This window comes from Pteronotus mesoamericanus, unplaced genomic scaffold, assembly GCF_021234165.1.
Source record: "Pteronotus mesoamericanus isolate MK-2021 breed Mesoamerican mustached bat unplaced genomic scaffold, CSHL_Meso_final scaffold_636, whole genome shotgun sequence".
NCBI lineage: Eukaryota > Metazoa > Chordata > Mammalia > Chiroptera > Mormoopidae > Pteronotus > Pteronotus mesoamericanus.
Genome location: NW_026555324.1, coordinates 2,665,805 through 2,682,792, shown reverse-complemented (window position 1 = coordinate 2,682,792; position 16,988 = coordinate 2,665,805). Strand labels below are relative to the sequence as shown.

General features: G+C 54.8%; 1 protein-coding gene across 12 annotated transcripts in view; it reads right to left on the bottom strand.

Moving 5' to 3' along the window:
* The window catches only part of DNM2 (dynamin 2), an 85,736-nt gene that overhangs the window by 8,938 nt on the left and 59,810 nt on the right, over positions 1–16,988 (bottom strand). For 5 of the 12 annotated variants that reach the window (XM_054562106.1, XM_054562100.1, XM_054562103.1 and 2 more), the window contains exons 11-16: positions 16,707–16,793; positions 14,135–14,205; positions 10,486–10,537; positions 9,556–9,567; positions 5,499–5,612; positions 165–274 (exon numbers count right to left, since the gene is read on the bottom strand). In XM_054562106.1, coding sequence (XP_054418081.1) covers positions 165–274; positions 5,499–5,612; positions 9,556–9,567; positions 10,486–10,537; positions 14,135–14,205; positions 16,707–16,793 — 446 coding nt within the window. Of the gene's footprint in view, positions 1–164; positions 275–5,498; positions 5,613–9,555; positions 9,568–10,485; positions 10,538–12,773; positions 12,804–14,134; positions 14,206–16,706; positions 16,794–16,988 lie in introns of all 12 variants that reach the window. The other 7 variants (XM_054562101.1, XM_054562096.1, XM_054562094.1 and 4 more) reach the window with 3 other exon arrangements.

Genomic DNA, 16,988 nt, shown 5'->3' with positions numbered 1-16,988 from the left:
CACCCAACTGAAAGTGCCTATGGCATTTTTGTTTCTCACCTGACTCCTTTTCTAGAATGTGATACCCTAGTGCAGGAACTATACACACATCAACTGCTCAGTGGATGCTGCTGAATGACTGAAGGAAGTCATCTGTCTCCCCCCGGGACCCCACAGGTGCTCACCTCTGCTCTGTGTTGAAGATGGCGAAGACATGCTTGTTGGACATGAAGCCCTTTTCCACATCGCGGATTTTGAGGTTGTCCAAAGGCAGCATGTACTTCTTCTCTTTCTCCTGAGGGCAGAAGGGCATGGGTCACCCTGTGCTATTTAACCAAAAGACCCGAGGTTGCCCAGGGCTGGACTCTAATGCAAGGGCCACTGCCAACATCTGATGCATCCCATGTTAGTCACTTTACTCAGATGAACTCATCCATCACTGCTGCCCCCCTGCTCACCCTGCCCCAGCCATGCCGGCCTCCTTGACATTCCCTGAACATCCTAGGCAAGCTCCTACCCAGGACCTTTGCACACCTGCCTAGAACGCCCCATGCCTCTGTGGCTCCCTCCTTGCATCCTTCATGTCTGTGTGCAGAGGAGACCCCCTCGGCTACACCTGCCCTGACCCCAGCCCACCACCCGACCCGATGCCCACTTCCCGCCTTGGTGCTTCTCCTCACAGCACAACACTGCACAACAATGTATTCTGCTTACTGATCTTGGTTGAAGTCTGTCACCCACACTGACTCCTCCATTCCTGGAGGGCAGGAACTCCTGTCCATTTTGATTACTGCTGACATACAGTGGATGACACACAGAACTCGCCAGCTCTGACTCTACCCAGATTCCAACCACTTTTCTCCTCCGGGCTGAGGGAATGAACCATTAACTCAGCTACAGCCTCACCATGAGCCTGAAAGTGAGTTGCCACTGGGCTCCCATTTACACAGGGGAGGCAGAGGCACAGAGAGGGGCAGGCAGGGGATCAGGAGCAGGGCTGGGATTTCAGATGATCCAGGGGCTGATACCTGAGTCCCAAAGTCACAGAGGTGCGCTCGCTTCCTAAGGGCAGCCCCTTTTAGGAAGTGCCTACTGATGGCTGCTGGGGAATCAGCCCAAGGGGGTAACGTGTACTTTGGCCAGAAGCATGGGCTTGGCAAGGCACGGTCTGGAGTCACCCAAAGTCATCATCTAAGCAACGACAGGGCCGGTGCATCACTGTTAGTCCTCATAGCAGCGATGTATGTACGTGCACATGCCATCTGGGTTTTCACATCAGGAAGCCAGAGCACAGCACCGGGGTCCCCAGCTCCCATGCCCATGTGACTCAGAGCAGCTCGAGGACCGAGGACAGACACCAAGTGCTGCTCCTCCACCAGCTCACAGAACCCTCGCCCAGCCCTACTGGAGATGTGTCTGCTTATGGAGGGGAGCTAGATGCCAGGGCCACACAACAGGCACAGTGGAGCCACAGAGGGACGTGTGCCCCAAATCAGGGTCTCTCCTCCACTCTCCCAGCCTTTCACCTCCTGGCTGACTTTGGAGGAGAGACCTGCCGCTCACCTGGCAGTTTACTTCTTTCCACCTCCCAGGTCCTTGTCTGCCAGAAAACCCCAGAAAGAAGCCCAGCACAGCTGCTGCTTCCAAATTCAAGAGCAATCACCACGATGGAGGGGGCTCCCTGGTGGATGGTGCTGGCTTGGAATTTCAGGACTACAGAAAGGCAGGTGCTAGTGTCAGGCTTGGTGCGTGTGTGGGGGCTGTCCTTTGCCATTGGTAGCAGAGCTCACCCCTCCCTAACCATGGCCATAGGGCAAGCCACTTCCCCTCTGCCTCAGTTTCTGCACCTGTCAAAGGCAGACAGGACTCTTGCCCTCCTTCTCTGAGGTGAGAACTGACAGTGTGGAAGCTCTGATCCCCAGAGCCAGTGCTTACAACACACCAGGGGTTTTCTTTTGTCTCTCTCTCATGGTTCCAGGGTCAGCCTCCCAAGTTCTGTACAGGGAGGAAGCAAGACACAGAGGTTCTCCAGGCCCCCAGACCCAGCTGCAGCGAGGTGGGAGAGCACCCCGGTGCCCAGGAAGATGGAGCCCTGCCCCCCGTTCAGGCTCCAGACTTGGAGCCCAGGGGAAGAAGGGTGGTGAAGAAAGGGTGTGCTGGCTGTCCCAGGCCAGGAGTTCCTGAGTGCAAGTTTGTGGAAGAGCCTTCACTGCCCCCACTCTGCCGTGTCATGAGGCAGGAAGCTTCTGGTCAGCTGGCCAGGCCAAGTAACTGAGTCACAGTCCTTTTGGACCCCGAGCGAGACGCCACATCTGGAACTGTTTATAGTGTGATTCCGCCCAGAGCACAGCGGCTGCTGCCTTCCCGGTGCTGCCAGCGTGCGCACGCGCACACACATGCACACACAGTCGTGTGTGCGCCCGCCCCCACCCCGACCCCCAAGCAAACTGTCTCCCCGCACGAAGAGGCCACGGACTCAAACCCTCCTTCCTACCCCCCCACCCCTAGGATTTCCTGAAAACCCACAACTTTCTCCAGATGCAAGCCAGCACAGCCTTGCCACGTCAGAAAAGCTAGAGCGGATTGTCACGGGTGGAGCAGTGGCTTCCTCGCCTGCTCAGAGGTGCCGAAGCGTGGTGGCCCTGCCGCTGCCTGGGGGGCCCGCAGGATGGACAACCAGCCCCGCCCACCCAGTGTTCAGACTACCTGTTCAGGGAGCTCTGAATGTGTACAGTAGTCTGCACATTGGTTAGGCTGGGCCTGGGCCAGCGGCACACCGGGACAGGGGCCCCCCAAACTTGCTGCCATCCCACAGAGAGGCAGAGCTGGAGGTGAGTGTCGTCGCCCACCACCCTGTTTCCCAGTGGGGTGGAGACTTAGACGGAAGGTTCTGGAGTCCAGGAGGGCCTGGGTGGGAGAAAAGGCTCCAGGGAAAGGCGGAGGTAGCCCCAACACCAGTCGTGAGGGTAGCGGGCCCTGGCTGAACTGTCTCCCTATTCCCACCTCTTGCTATAAACACCACTTTTTATTTTTTAAAATAAAGAAACATGGATATGTTGCCCCTCTCTGAGGCTTCTCTAAGGAGGCCTGGCCCCGGGGGTGGCTGCCATGTGTGACCCCGAGGGTCCCGGCTGGGATCCTAACTTGGGCGGGGGCACAGAACTCCGCTCCCACCCCTCCGGAGCTGAGCCTGCTTTGTGTCTGGGGCACACACAAGGCCCCTTTCACACAGGCCTGCTGGTTCTCATTACCACCAGCGGGCGTTCAACCCTCCTCCCAACACTTCCCCTGCCTCTGGGGCCCCACGGGAGAGTCCGGGGCTCCTGCTTTCAGCCCCCAGGCGAAAGGTAAATGAAGGGCCCTTCCTGAAGTTCAAGAAGAGAAACTTAGAAAATTGGACTTGCAATGGCGACAAGCAGTGAACCAGGCTGGGGTGGGGCCCCAAAGCCCTTCTACAACTGCCCAAGACCGGCACCAGGCCCTGGGGACCCTTAAGTCCAAAGGAAGGGACCAGCCCTGAGCTTGCCTGACAGCTGACAAATCACAGAGCAGGCTGGGTTTCAGACTGTGGGGGCGGAGAGGGAAAAAATGTGAAAGCACCACCCCACCCACCCCTCACCCGGCCATTTTAGGGAGCTGATGTGGCCACGAGGGTTCCCTGAGCAACGCCTGGTCTCACCCTCCCTCCACGTCCAAACCCATGAAGCTGTGGGGTCCTGGACAACCCCCCACCTTTGTATAAAAACAGCCACCTAGACAAGGTCCTCCCTTCTGGGGACTCAGAGCTCCTGAGGTATCTGGAACATTCCAGGGGTGTGTGTCTGGCTGCGTGTGAAGTGGGATGATTTCACCCCAACACCCTCCCTTAGGAACGCACATCTGGCCTGGGCTGCGGGGCACTGGTCCAGGCCGGGGCGGAGGTGTGTCGCGGGTCAGCGAGCTGGTGCGCTTTATCCCGCCATGGGGCCCCTTCTCTGCTCTGTGACATGGGGCAAGTCACTACTTGGAACCTGTTTTCTGACAAAATGTGAGGACTTCCTGAGGAGGAGGTGCCCTCCACGTGTGGCCTCAGTGGGCTTCACAGAGAAGAGAGCCACCTAGGGGCCCCGACAGAGCTCTACCTGCCTTGTCTCTGAATCTGAGTGGAAACACATGTGACGGAGCCCAGGCCTGACCGTCCCCGGACGGGGTGGGCTGCCAGTGAGGCCTCCAGTGCGGGCCACTTCTGAAGGGGGTCCTCCCAAACCCCCAAGAGGAGGAAAGCCAGGAGGGGGGGCTCCAGAGAGGATTAGCTTCTCCAAGGGCACCTGGGCTGCGTTGGTGGCCATACCATCCCAGACGAGCAGGACTCTGGCCGTGTAACTAGATTCTGGTCAGAGACACAGGAGCAGAGCAATGCATGTAAGTTCTTTATGAGGCCTTTATTTCCTTTCCTGGGGCTATGAGAGGCCACGTGGTGATGGGCACGGGGGCAGCCATTTTGGACCATGATGGGGAGCCATGTGCTAAGGCAGCAATAGAAAAAGAGAAGCCTAGGCCCCGGGTCAGCCTTGCAGCACAGGGCCACCAAGCTCACCCGGACACATACAAGAAACAGACTTCGGTCTTTGCAAGCGCCTTCATTTTGGGTCTCTGTCACAGACAAATAATACTGCTGTGGCCAACAGGAAGAGCCTGTGGGTCTATCAGAAGGCAACCAAGGAAAATGACAGAAACACAGTGTCCCTGCCTGGTGATCCTTGACCCATGATAGCGGCAATAAGAACGAAAGGAGTGGCTTCAGAATTAAGTTGTTTCACTAAGAGAATTAAGTAAAGAAACGGGCCACTCAGGATGGGAGGATGGGCCAGAATAGAGGCAGAAGAGGGACCTGGAGAGCAGAGCCAGCGGCGCTCACAGCTCCTCCTCCACCCCAGGCATGGAGACCGAGGCTCCAAGCAGCGCGCAGCACTGCTCCCTGGGGGTGCTGTTCCTGGTGCTGTCCTGTGAGGCCTCCTCTGTCCTGGTCAGGACCAGCATGTGTGTAATATTCTAAAGAGACACTATGGCTAAGCACCTCACAGTAGTGAGGGGCTGTTTTCCCCACTTCACAGATGAGGAAACTGAGGCTAAGGGCATGGCTAAGCCCACGTAGCAGCTGTGAGCCTGAATCCTCAATCCCAGGCTGCGCTCCCTCTGAGAGCCAGAACCCCGCCTTGCTGTGCCTTTGGAGGCTGGCGTCCGTTTCCAGCTTGCTGGTGGCTCCCTCCCCCCTCTCCCTTTCTTCCATCAGGCTCAACCCACAGCGAGCCGGGAGGGGCATGATGTGCGAGGCCTGGCGCATCCTCCAGCCCTGGCTGTTACCATCCTAACGGTGAGCTCTGAGGCACAGTGATGCTCAGAGAACCTTTCTTGAATGAATGAGTCAGCACGTGAATGAGTGAATATAAGTGAATGAACGAGTGAGTGAGTGAGTGAGTGAGTGACGGGCGAGCAACCACCACTCTCACCCTATGGCCCTGTCCCTGGCAGTCACTCACCTCCTCATCCTTGTACCAGGAGAGAGACTCGGCTGTCAGCACAAACCAGTACTCCTTGGAGCCACCCTTCATCAGGCTGATGTTGTTGATGGTCAGCCAGCCCCTGCGGATCACCTGGGGAGAGGGGCGCAGCTCAGTGGAGGACCCACCACCCAGCCCAGCCCACCCCCGGCACTGTAGCCCGGCCCTCGCCCCCAGCAAGGCGGGAAGCCAGGGACCGAGGCAGAGACACCTCTAGCCCAAAGACAGCCAACCCGAGTCCACCTTGCCGCAGCACTTCCCACTGGAAACCAGTGTGGGGCGCTTGGGTGGACAGTCACCAGCTCACATGCCTGGGACAGGGTGACAGGGAACGGGGCCCCTGGGGTTAGCTTGAGTTAGCAGGGATGGCAAAAGGTACACCTGAAAGGGGTCCAGAGAAGGAATCCCAGGCTTGTGTGTGGGGCCATGTCACGTGGAATGTGACAGTGGAAGTATCGTAATTATCTCAGTGAGACGTGGGTCAGAGGGAGGCCACTGCACCCTGCCCCTGTGCCCTCTGGAAGGCAGCTGTCAATGGAGGGATGGAGGAGTCACCCACACAATGAAACAGTTCTTTCTGTTTCTCCTTTCAGGAGCCACTGGCAGAGGCTTGACTTGCAGCCTTCACTCTGCTTTCTCCTCTGCTGGCTCACCTGCCCGCTCGCCAGGGTAGACACTCAGCAGGCAGAAAGACCTGCCGTGACAGCCCAAGCCCCAGGGTTCCCTCCCCCACAGGCTCTGTTCAGAGTATGGGGATGAAGGGACGCCTCTATCCAGAGCCCTGGGGGCGAAGGTTTGGGCCCAGTGGACCTGCAGGGAATACTCTCCGTGCTGGACTCAAGCCCCGTGATCCCAATTTTCTCTGCATGACACATCAGGTTGAGAGACCCCCTGGATGGGGTCATCAGGCAGTGGCTGTCACCTGAGCGAGAGGCAGAACCCAGGCCTGCGCGGGGAACTCACCTGACAGCTAAACGCAGGCAGCCTCCTGGGCCACGGAGGCATGTGTGGGCCAGAGCCCCCCATCACTCTGGACTGGGGACCCTGGGGCAGCGGGACGCATGTGGAGGCAGAGGCAGGGCTGCCTGGGGCCCAGGCAGCAACAGACTAGGCCTACCTGCAGAGGGTAGGTTGCGAGTGGCCACAAACAGCTGGGAAGAGCTGGTGTTGGGACCCCAGATTGAGGTGGAGCAGGAGCACCGTAAATGGGGCTTTGGGGATGCTTCTGGGGCCCATATGCCTTCCTAGTGTGTAGCTACCGGGAGGGGCTGAATCCTGCCCACTCTGACCTGCCCCCAAGCCTGCCCAGTCTTACCGGGGTGACCAGCCCCCAGCCCTCATTCCTCCTGGGGCTAGACTTAGGCTCTGAGCCTCAGAGCATAAAGATCGAGGTGGCCACAGAGCACCCAGAGGCCACCGCATCATGAGGAGGTCTCTGCCCAGGCTGGAGACGGCATGAGATGCCACCTGGAAGCCCTTGTTAAGCCAAGGGCATAAGCTTCTCCCTCCCTGGGATGACGAGTCAGCGTCTTAGAGTCTTTCTACTACCAGGGAGCTGTGACCTCTGGCACCTGCCCGGCCACAGGCTGCCTGGTGGGCAAGGGGGCAGAGGTTATCAGCCCCATCGAGGTCATGGTATCTCCTCCCTGGCAGCAGAGTAAGCAACTCACCCCAGTTTGCCCAGGACCCCCCAATTTAGCACTAAAAGTCTCGAGTCATGGAGAGAGCCTCAGCTCCGGATAAAGCAGGAAAGCCGGCCATGCTGGGGGCAGGGCTGGTCTCCATACTCGGGCCCAAGGCCCTCCTGCCCAGGACCCAGGGAGGAGCCCCTGCACCTGGCCACCACATCCAGCCCCAGAGCTTTGGGGCTCTGTCACACCTGCTCCTCCCCTCCCTGTCCACTCCCTCAGGGGCAGGTAGGGCCTGTGCTGGCCTAGTCCAGGCCCACAGAGTAGATGTTTCTAACCTTCAGTTCAGTCATTGACGGACCGCCAGGGGAGGGAGGATGAGCGGGCTGGCAAGGCAGGGTGTTAGTGCTCCCCAGGGAAACCTCCCATGGGTAGACCTCTACACTCTCGGGCCCAGCCTGGTTCCCAGGGGCAGCTGTGCCCCAACCACCCCCTCTTTTCTACCCCCTCTTTCTGTCCATAGTGGTCCGAGCTGACCCTGGCTGTGCTGCAGGGTTTGTGCACATGAGGTAGGGCCACGCCAGGAATGGCACACCTGTGTCTCGGGGCAGAAGGTTGCTAGTCAGACCTGGAGAAGCCCCTAAGGTTCCTTTTTCCCTTGAGCCACCCAGAGAGCTGCCTTCATGGGAGCCCAGCTGGGGTCAGAGACAGAACCTCAACCTGGGGAGGTGCCTGCAAGCTGTGGGTGGTGAACACAGGCGCTGCGTCCAGAGAAAAAGGAGCACTTGGGCCCGCTCTTCCAAAAGGTAGATTTGTGCCCAAGGCGACTGGGCTTAGAGCGAGGGGAGACAGGAGCGGGATGGGCAGGGTAGACAGACGAGGCAGGCAGGGCTCCCACGCTCCAGGGTGCACGGCAGCAGGCATGCTGGGGTGGGAGAAAAGGCCACGGGGACAGCATGGGCAGCAGGCAAAGAGCAACAGAGCTGGGGCCCCCCAGCAGGATGGGCCAACCTCCTCCCAGATGAGGGTCCCAGCCCCAGTCACCAAGGCAGGGATGGCAACCATGGCTGGGAGACCCAGGAGCCAGCGGGGAAAGAATGGCTAAACTTCCTGCGGTGTGGCAAGAAGTAGGCCCCTGGGCTGCTTAGAGGCAGGAAATCATTCAAGTTCAATGAGGGTTGGAAATGACATGTGGGAAAGTGGAATCAGGGGTTAAGGACCAAGGACAATCCATTCCTCTTTCCATTATCTTCTGAAAGAATTCTAGGCCCTGGGCACAGGATCAGCTCAGCTACTGGAAAGATCCTGGGATCACCGGAAGATGCCTGCCAGAGGGCAGCAGTGGGTCCCCGTGCCTCAGTGGCCAGTGGTGGCAGGCTATCCCGGAGAAGGCAGCTGTTTGGGCTGAAGGTCAGGCCATGCTCACCCAGGTGGAGGGCGGGGGCTGAGGCCAGCTGCCTGAAGGCAGACACCTTGAAAAGAGCTCAGCTTGCAGAACCGAGCAGCACCCACTCCCCCTGGGCTGGGCTGCACAAGGAGAGGAAGTATAACTTACAACAGGGATGGCAAATACCACTCATGTGGGGGCCACACCCATAACGCATAGGAGCCGCCTGAAGTCCTACGGTAAGAATTCAAGGTGCAGTGGGGAATGCTAGGATCGACAAGTGACATCTGCCTCAGGCAAAGGGGGCAAGTAGAACAGAACAGCCTAATCCATCACCTATCTGCCATGGAGGCAGGATAGTGGCAGCATCCAACAGAGTTGCCTGATCAATTAGTCATGTCTGTCCTGGGACTGTGTCACATACAACGCTATCATGTGGGGAAAAAAAAAATCCCCGGGCAGTTAGTCACATCTGCCATAGCATAGGAGGTAGTGGCATGCTTAGGAAAGAACGCCAGGATTGGTTAGCAGTGTCTGCCATGGGCACATGACAGGGGCGAGGCACAAGGGAAAGAGCGCTAGATCAGTTAGTAATGTCTGCCATGAGCGCAGGATGGGGGAATTTTCTGCTTGGAGCCGGTGCCATCTGCACTGGAGACAGAGTAGTGGCAGTGGCAAGCTTCGGCAGAGCTTGAGCAAAGTTCTCCCTGAGAAGGAAGGGAGGAGGGAGGCGAGGGGTATTAGCCAATTATTTGCCATCCCTGACCTATATGAGACCAAGTCAACGTGTCAGGAATGGGCTGGAGGGGTGGGCGTCCCACTGGGGCAGCGGTCAGGTTAGTGTCAGCGTGAGTCAGCTTATGCCCGGGACAACATGACATTGGGCACAGGCAGGGGGTTTTAGGTTAGTTTGACTTTTAGTTGTTTTTTTATTTTGAGGGGAAGGGAATGTTAAGGGGTGGGGGATCTCCGCCACTTCTACATTCTCTAATGTTTGCTACCACGCTAAGTGGGTACTTACCAAGATCTCCCCCTTTGAAAATGCAAAGTTAGGATTGTGGGTAAATCAAAGAAGAGCAGGCAGAGGAAAAGAGACATAAGGGACATGAGGGGGATGGAGAAAAAGCAGGAAAGGCACAAAAATGGGAGAAGAGAAGAGCAGAGAAAAAAAACAGCAAAAGAAAAAAATTACATGCTATTAATTATATTCATGGTGTTAATATTTAATTCATTATCATCTCCCAAAACAAAAAAGCAACAACATATATATTACCTACAAGCACACACAAAAAAATCATGCAGTGATTACACCCTTCTTTTCCAGAGGGCTCTATAATCGTGCAAGATAAATAGCACAGCTCGCTGCCCCCCCACCCCCCGCTGCATGATGTGGAGAAGCAGGGGACATTGGTAGAAATTTTTGCCAAGATGATGAATTTCTCAAAAAAAAAACAAGTACCTAATACTGGTAAATATAAAGCTGTTCTTATTTCACAGGCCTCTGGCTGGGGCACATCAAGGCAGAAAACCCTGTGTGTGGCTTGGGGTTTCCCCAGGTGTGCAGTCAAACTGCCCCAGGCCTCTCCAGAAGAGCTGGCCACAATGCTGCCTCCCACAGGCTCCAAGTCCTGGGGACCGAAAACCCAATTCGGCTGCAGACACCATGGGTGAATGGGCTGCCCTGAGGGGGTCAAGTTCTAACCCCGGCCTTGGATGTTCAGATAGGGCCTTAACATAGGGCCTTGTGAAATCTTCCCCCTTGGCCTGCCAGAGCTTTGGCTCTCAGACCAGTTTCCCAAAGCATCAAAACCTAAGTGGACTTGAGAGGCTGCAGGGGTGAGGATCTGGTGGGGCATGCACACGCCAGGTGCCGTCACAAGGCCCGATGGTCCCTCAGTGCCCTCCCACCCCCGCCTCGAGTGTGGAGCTGTGGGCCCCGAGGGCTGGCTACCTGGTTGGGAATGGCTCTCTTCTTGTTCAGCTGAGTGCTCCTCTGCTGAGCGCTGAAACCAAAGCACAGAGAGGCAGGCAGGTGAGATGCTGGGAGGGAAAAGGAGCAAGAGGCCCTCAGGGTCCAGGAAGGGTTCTTTCCCACAGGAGGAGACCAGTTAAGGGCAGAGACAAGAGAGAAACTACCCTGCACACAGAGGGCTGCTCAAGGGAAAGAGTTCAGGCTCATGGAACGAGAAAGCACATGGGGTTAAACCAAGGCTTCCAGGCCCTGATCTCTGCCACTCCTGAGAGGGCCAGCTATTTCCAGAACTCACTGGGTAACAGAGCCTCCAAGGATGGCATGAGAAGATCCAGAGATGGATTCCCAGGTGGCTGGATGTGAGTCAGGGTGGCATCAAAATAACCTGAGTGTCGAGCTGTTTGGGGGTCAGAAACTTAAGGCTTCCTCCCACTCTCAATTCCTACTCCTAACCCAGGCACCAAGACCTAAGTACAATAGCTATGTCCACGGTGTTGTCAGAGCTGAGAGAGCAGACGACCGTGGGTGGCTGCTGACCAATACTTCACCCATCTTGGATAGCTCCTGCCCCAAACCAGAGGGCAGCCAAGGTCAACAGGGTGTGTTTCTATTACAAAGTCTGTTATTTATCTACAGTCCCAGGTCTTTTCTCTTCTTTATTTATCCTATTTCCTGGCTAGTCCGTGCCAGGAAATGATGAATGCAGATGAGGGCTATGTGTCTTACATATGGGCATCTACTTAGTTCTCTTGTTCATTCTAATATCATATCTTCTTCTCATATTGCTTTAGCTGGAACTTTCAGAACATGAAAAGTCAAACCATTTTGTTTCATTCTTTTGCTGACTGCCGCTGGGTTTTTTAATTTTTAAATCTTCACCCAAGGATATGTTTATTAATTTTTTTTGGAAGAGAAAGAGACAGAAACATTGATGTGAGAGAGAAATATGGATCGACTGCCTACTGTACATGCCCTAACCGGGGATCAAAATCCACAACCTAAGTATATGCCCTGACTGGGGCTCGAACCTGAAATCTTAACAGCATTCAGGATGGTGCCGCAATCAACCGAACCACCCGGCAAGGGCTGCTCTCTGGGATTTTACCTTAAAATTCAAGTGGGCTGTTGGATAAATTGAGTGTGTGTGCACGCACACATGCACAACAAGCAAGTTTCTGTTCCTTGATCAGTAAAAGTTGAAACACTAAGAGTGGAGGTTGGCTCTCACAGGTGTGGCTCCATGGGCTGAGTGCCAGCCTGCGAACCAAAAGGTCACCAGAAGGTCCTGGTCAGGGTACATGCCTGTGGTGCAGGCCAGGTCCCAGGTTGGGGGTGTGCGAGAGGCAACTGATCAATATTTATCTTGCACATTGATGTTTCTCTCCTTCTCTTTCTCCCCTCCCCTCTCTCTAAAAACAAATAAATAAAATCTTTTAAAAAAAAAGAATGGAGGTAATATTTTACCCACTAATTTACCTAATGTTCAATGAGTTTACTACAGGGTGTTTTCTTTGGGCTCTGCTTTTAGTGTTTAGAGAGCAGTGGGAAAAGAGCCCAGAACATCTAAGCAAAGGAAAAAGTTTGATCAAAAGTGCCTGGAGAAGACAGAACCAAGCTAAGCCACGCATGACAAGGGCTGGGTGCTAGAGGGATCCCACATATGCTTCTTCCTAAGAGCCTCTTGGCTCACTCTTTTTCCTGGCCCACGTGGCTGCACCTTTCCCTCGCCTGCGCCCAACTGGAGATTGCCCACTGCCTTGGGGGGAGTCCAAAGTCCAACCCTAGGCCTGCAAGGGCCATCCTGGCGATGGGGCCCGGACCTCCCCCGGCCCCCTGTGCTGGCCTCCTCAGGCTCCTGGCCTCTCGGCCTTCCTCCCGTCTCTAACTCTCTCGGGTACCCTCGGCCGTCGCCCGGCCGCCAGGACTCCCTCTGGAAGGTCTCTCCAGGGGGCACCGTTTATCTCCCTTCCCCACAACCCCTCATCTACCCTCCTTTCCAACTCTCATTTTCCTAGTGACAATTTGCTCAATGACAGTTTGTTCCCAGCCTGTAGGCTCTGAAGGGGCAGGGCCCAAGTCTGACTTGTTCGCTGTCCTAGTCCAAAGGCTCTGAGACAGTGCTCCAGGGTTGTACGGTGCGACCCTAGCGTATCCCACCCAGGGCTGGGACCTTGCTTTATACCTGGGCTGGGCGGAGCCTGGCACCCTGGGCCCCGCCCCCAGCCGTTCACACATCAGGGAGAAGGCACACAGCAGGCAATACCCACCAGGTCACCAGCTGCTCAGTATAGTAACAGCTGGGGGAGGTGGGAAGGCGCAGGAATCCAGAGGAAAGAGTGGAGTGGTCAAAGGAAAAACAGGAGAGATTGTGAGAAGGAACTGTGGATGAAGTGTGAGAAGCAGAGACATCAAGGTGAGGAAAACAGCAGCAAACTGAACATGGAGGACCAGTGTTTTCAGCCCACACATAACTGGCTGCTGGGGACAGGAGCAGGAGGGGCTGCTCCCCAGGTTCTGAGAATCCCGCCTGAGGGGTGGCCCATGGACTGTGCCTCCCAGCCCACCCCCAGCAGGGACAGCACAGCTGGGGCCTGAAGTTTCTGACCAGGCCTTTGTTCATTCACCTACCATGCGCCCAGCACAGAACAGCTGCTCCATCAATTGTGTTGAGCACGCTGCTAAATGTTCTACCTGGTAACTACTTAACCCAACAGAGAGACCCCAAACAGAAATACCCTCTTGCTAGCAGCGTGCTAACCCAAGACTGGGCTCTAGCAGGCCCGTCCTCAAAGGTGTCTCCCTGCACCCTCAAGGCCATGCTAGAAGGCCACCCTCTGAATTCTCACGGGCCCGACACAGCCCTTGCCCTGATCACACTGTATCTTAACTGTCCAGGTGTACGTCTGTCCCTGGCATGAGACCTTCCTTCGAGGATGGGGTCCTGGGTCTGTGCTTGCTCACCACTGTGTCACAGGGCCTGGCACAGGGAAGGCACACCAGCAACATTTGCTAAATGATACAAGGGAGTTGGCTACCAACCATCTGTTATTGTATTGGACTCAGGAAAGAAACCTCTTATGTCACCAGAACAATCCATGTGACGTCCAAGCTCCCTGAGGGGTGGTGCGGTGCGTGGCAATCAATGGGAGGATGCCTGAGACCACCAGCATTTACATCTACATCTTGCGAAAATCAGAGCTCCCTGTTCTAGTCCCTTAGCCAGGTTCCATGGAAGGTTCTGGCTTTAAGTCTACAGTGCATAAATGGAAGCCGTGGCGATCCTGAGCAGCCCTGATCCCTTGAGAGGCCCCATGTAAGGGCCAAGTGTGAACGGAGAGCCTGGGAGCACCGCACGGGAGTCTATGAGAGGCTCTGAGAAGTCCCTCAGGAAGGGAGGCACTGGACGCTGGCTGGCCTTGTCCTTGCCTCACCAGTTTGATCTCAGGTCTGCACTTTTTTCCTTAAACCACCAGTGCCCCAGAGGAGCTGCAGCGGGAACAAAGGCAACAGGGCTGCTACTAGTCCAGGCAACCGCCCAGACACTTCATCCCAAGACGCCCGGCCCACACAACCCAACCATGAGCGGACTGGTGCCACCCCATCAGCCGCTGTACCAAACAGTACATACTTGGCAAATCCAATGAAGTCCTCATGGTTTGTGTTGATGTAGGACTGCTCAATGTCGATGAGAAGAAGAATCTGGGGGAAAGCAGGGGTCGTTGTGAGTACAGACAGTCCCCAACATACAATGGTTTCATTTATGACTTTCCCCCTTTATAACCGTGTGAACGTAATAAGCATTCCATAGAAACCACACTTCAAGTTTTTATCTTTTCCTGTGCTAGCGATATGCGATATGATGCTCTGCCGTGATGCTGGGCAGCAAGTCGTAGTTACCAGCCCGCCGACCCATCATTAGGGTCAACAACTGATGCTCTACAATGTATTCATTGTATTAGATGACTTTGCCCCACTGTAGGCTCATGTAAGAGTTCTAAACACATTTACAGTAGGCTAGGCTAAGCTACGATGTTCCGTAGCTTAGGTATGTTAAATGCACTTTCAGTTTACTCTATTTTCAAGTTACGACCAGGTTATCAGGATATAACACTGAGGTTATGCCTGATAAACTCATCATAAGTTGAGGAGCATCTGTATAGAGCCCAGCACAGCAAGGAGGAGCAGCGGATGGAGCACTTTTTGCATGGGGGTTGGAGTTGGGGGGACGGTACAGAGCCACACTGCTTCCCAGGTCTGAGAACAGAGGTCACACATATACCTGCCCCCAACATACGCCCTGGGGTACATCTGCAGGGGGAAGGGACCACAGGTGCTTCCAGATATCAGGGACTCACATCTAAGAATGAGCCAACAGAGCAGAGTGAGGCAGCCCAGCATGGTGGCCACAGTCACAGCATGTGGGGCGGGACACCTGGGCTGCAGGCTTGGCTGGGCCACTCTCCAGCTGTGACCCTGGGCCCCAGGTTACCAAGCTGTGTAACAGGGGCACAAGAGGCCCACTTCAAAGGGTTAAGTAATTCACAATATGTAAGGTCTTTAGCTAGCACCTGGCATTTCTTAAGTGCTACATTTAAACAGCATAGATAATGTGGTCAGATGAGGACATTAAAATGAAACACACACACACACACACACACGCACGCGCGCGCACGTGCGCGCCGATGGACAATTGGGATGTCATCTCAGATAAGGGACATGCCCTTAAACAGTACCCTGCCCCTTCCTATCATTTTACTGTGCCTCCAAGCTCTCAAGCGTAAAACAGTCTGGGTATTAGGCCAGACCTTGTAGGGTTATTGGAAAATGCTGGGTGCTCTATCCATGGGATCTACGGTCACTGGTTTTATAAAGCCTAAATCCCATTAGCCCGGAGCCAGTGGATCAAGCCTAGCAGTGCTGACAGGGACACAACCAGGGCCTGTGGTGTGTATGGAAGGGACAGCAGCATCCTTGACAACACTGACAACAAAATGAACTGGAATCTCTCAACACTCTAAAAGCTGTATCACACTTCTGATACAGCTCCTAGGCTACAGAAGCAATGAGGAAATAAGGCACAGGTTGACCGGGGGAAACACTGAAGGACAAATGAGTCAGTTTCTTCTCCAGTGTCAAGGGGAGAGGAACCATTCTAAGCAGGTGGTATCACAACCAAATACAACACACAGGCTTCTTTCGGTTCTGGTTTAAACAAACAGCTGCCAAGAGACCATAGCAGACGACTGGGGGAAAGTGGCTCAAATCAGGTGCTGGGTTATATAAAGGCAGAATAAAGTCCCTGGGTGCACTCAGCAGGGGACAGGTGAGACTGCCACTTGATTGCTTGGAGGATCACACTCCCTACCTGTGTGTGCGCTTGGATGGTCTTCACAGGAAAACTAAAACACAAAAAGCACCCCACTGTCCCCTTGCAGGCAAACAGATAAACAAGCTGCAGCCTACACACTCAGCGATCAAAAGTAACAAACTTCAGAAACACCACAAACAACAGGGATGGACGCTAAATACATCATGCTGAGAGAGCGATGTCAGAATCAAAGAGCTATGCAGCCCTGGCCAGGCGCTCAGTTGGTGAGAGTCACCCAGAGAGGCCGAGGTGGCGGGTTTCAATCCCAGGTCAGGGCACATACAAGAACCAACCAATGATTGCATAAATAAGTGGAAAAACAAATCATTATTTCTCTCTCTCTCCCCCCCGCTTCCTCTCTCCCTCTAAAATAAGTCAATTAAAGAAAAAAAGGCTATGGAGTACAGGAGACCATTTACAGAACATTCTGGAAAAAAAAAGGGCAAAACCATAGGACAGGGAGCAGCCAAGTGGTTGCCAGGGCTCTGGGGCCAGTAAGGAGCTGAAGACAAAGGGGCAGCCCTCGCCATTCCCTCCTTCTGGCAGCTGGTCCCAGCCGGTCTCCTGAGCCTGTTCTCAAGGCTCCCTTTGCTCTGACTTCCCAAGGAGTCGAAGCAGCCCCACCTGGGCTCTCCTGCTGCTTCTTCTATCCTAAGCCCTTCCTTGTTTCACCGTCGCTACCTTTAATAAACACATTCTCAAAATAAAGTAGTAGTAGTAGTAATAATAATAATAATAATAGTAATAATAATAACAATAAAGTCAAAGGACTGTGCATTCAATATTTACTACAAGTAAATGAGACCTGAAAATTAAAACAAAAAGCCAATACCTGGTCCTTGGTTCTCCCCTCCCGTTCGCGGATGTAAGAGGTGACAATTCGCTCTGTCTCCTCTCTCAACCGGGGGTAGGAGCTGAGCTGGAGGGAAAGCAGAGTGGCAGCGTTGGCTGGGTCCCCATGGCTTGGGAAGCAATGTGAACCACACATCGGGGAAGGTGGGTGACATGGGGTAGGCCCACCGAGTCCCCACCTCACTCCTGTCTCATAGCTGTTTCAGCTGGGAGACAAGGGGACAGTGGAGGGACAGTGGTCCAGAGAGAGTGACAGGGTGCC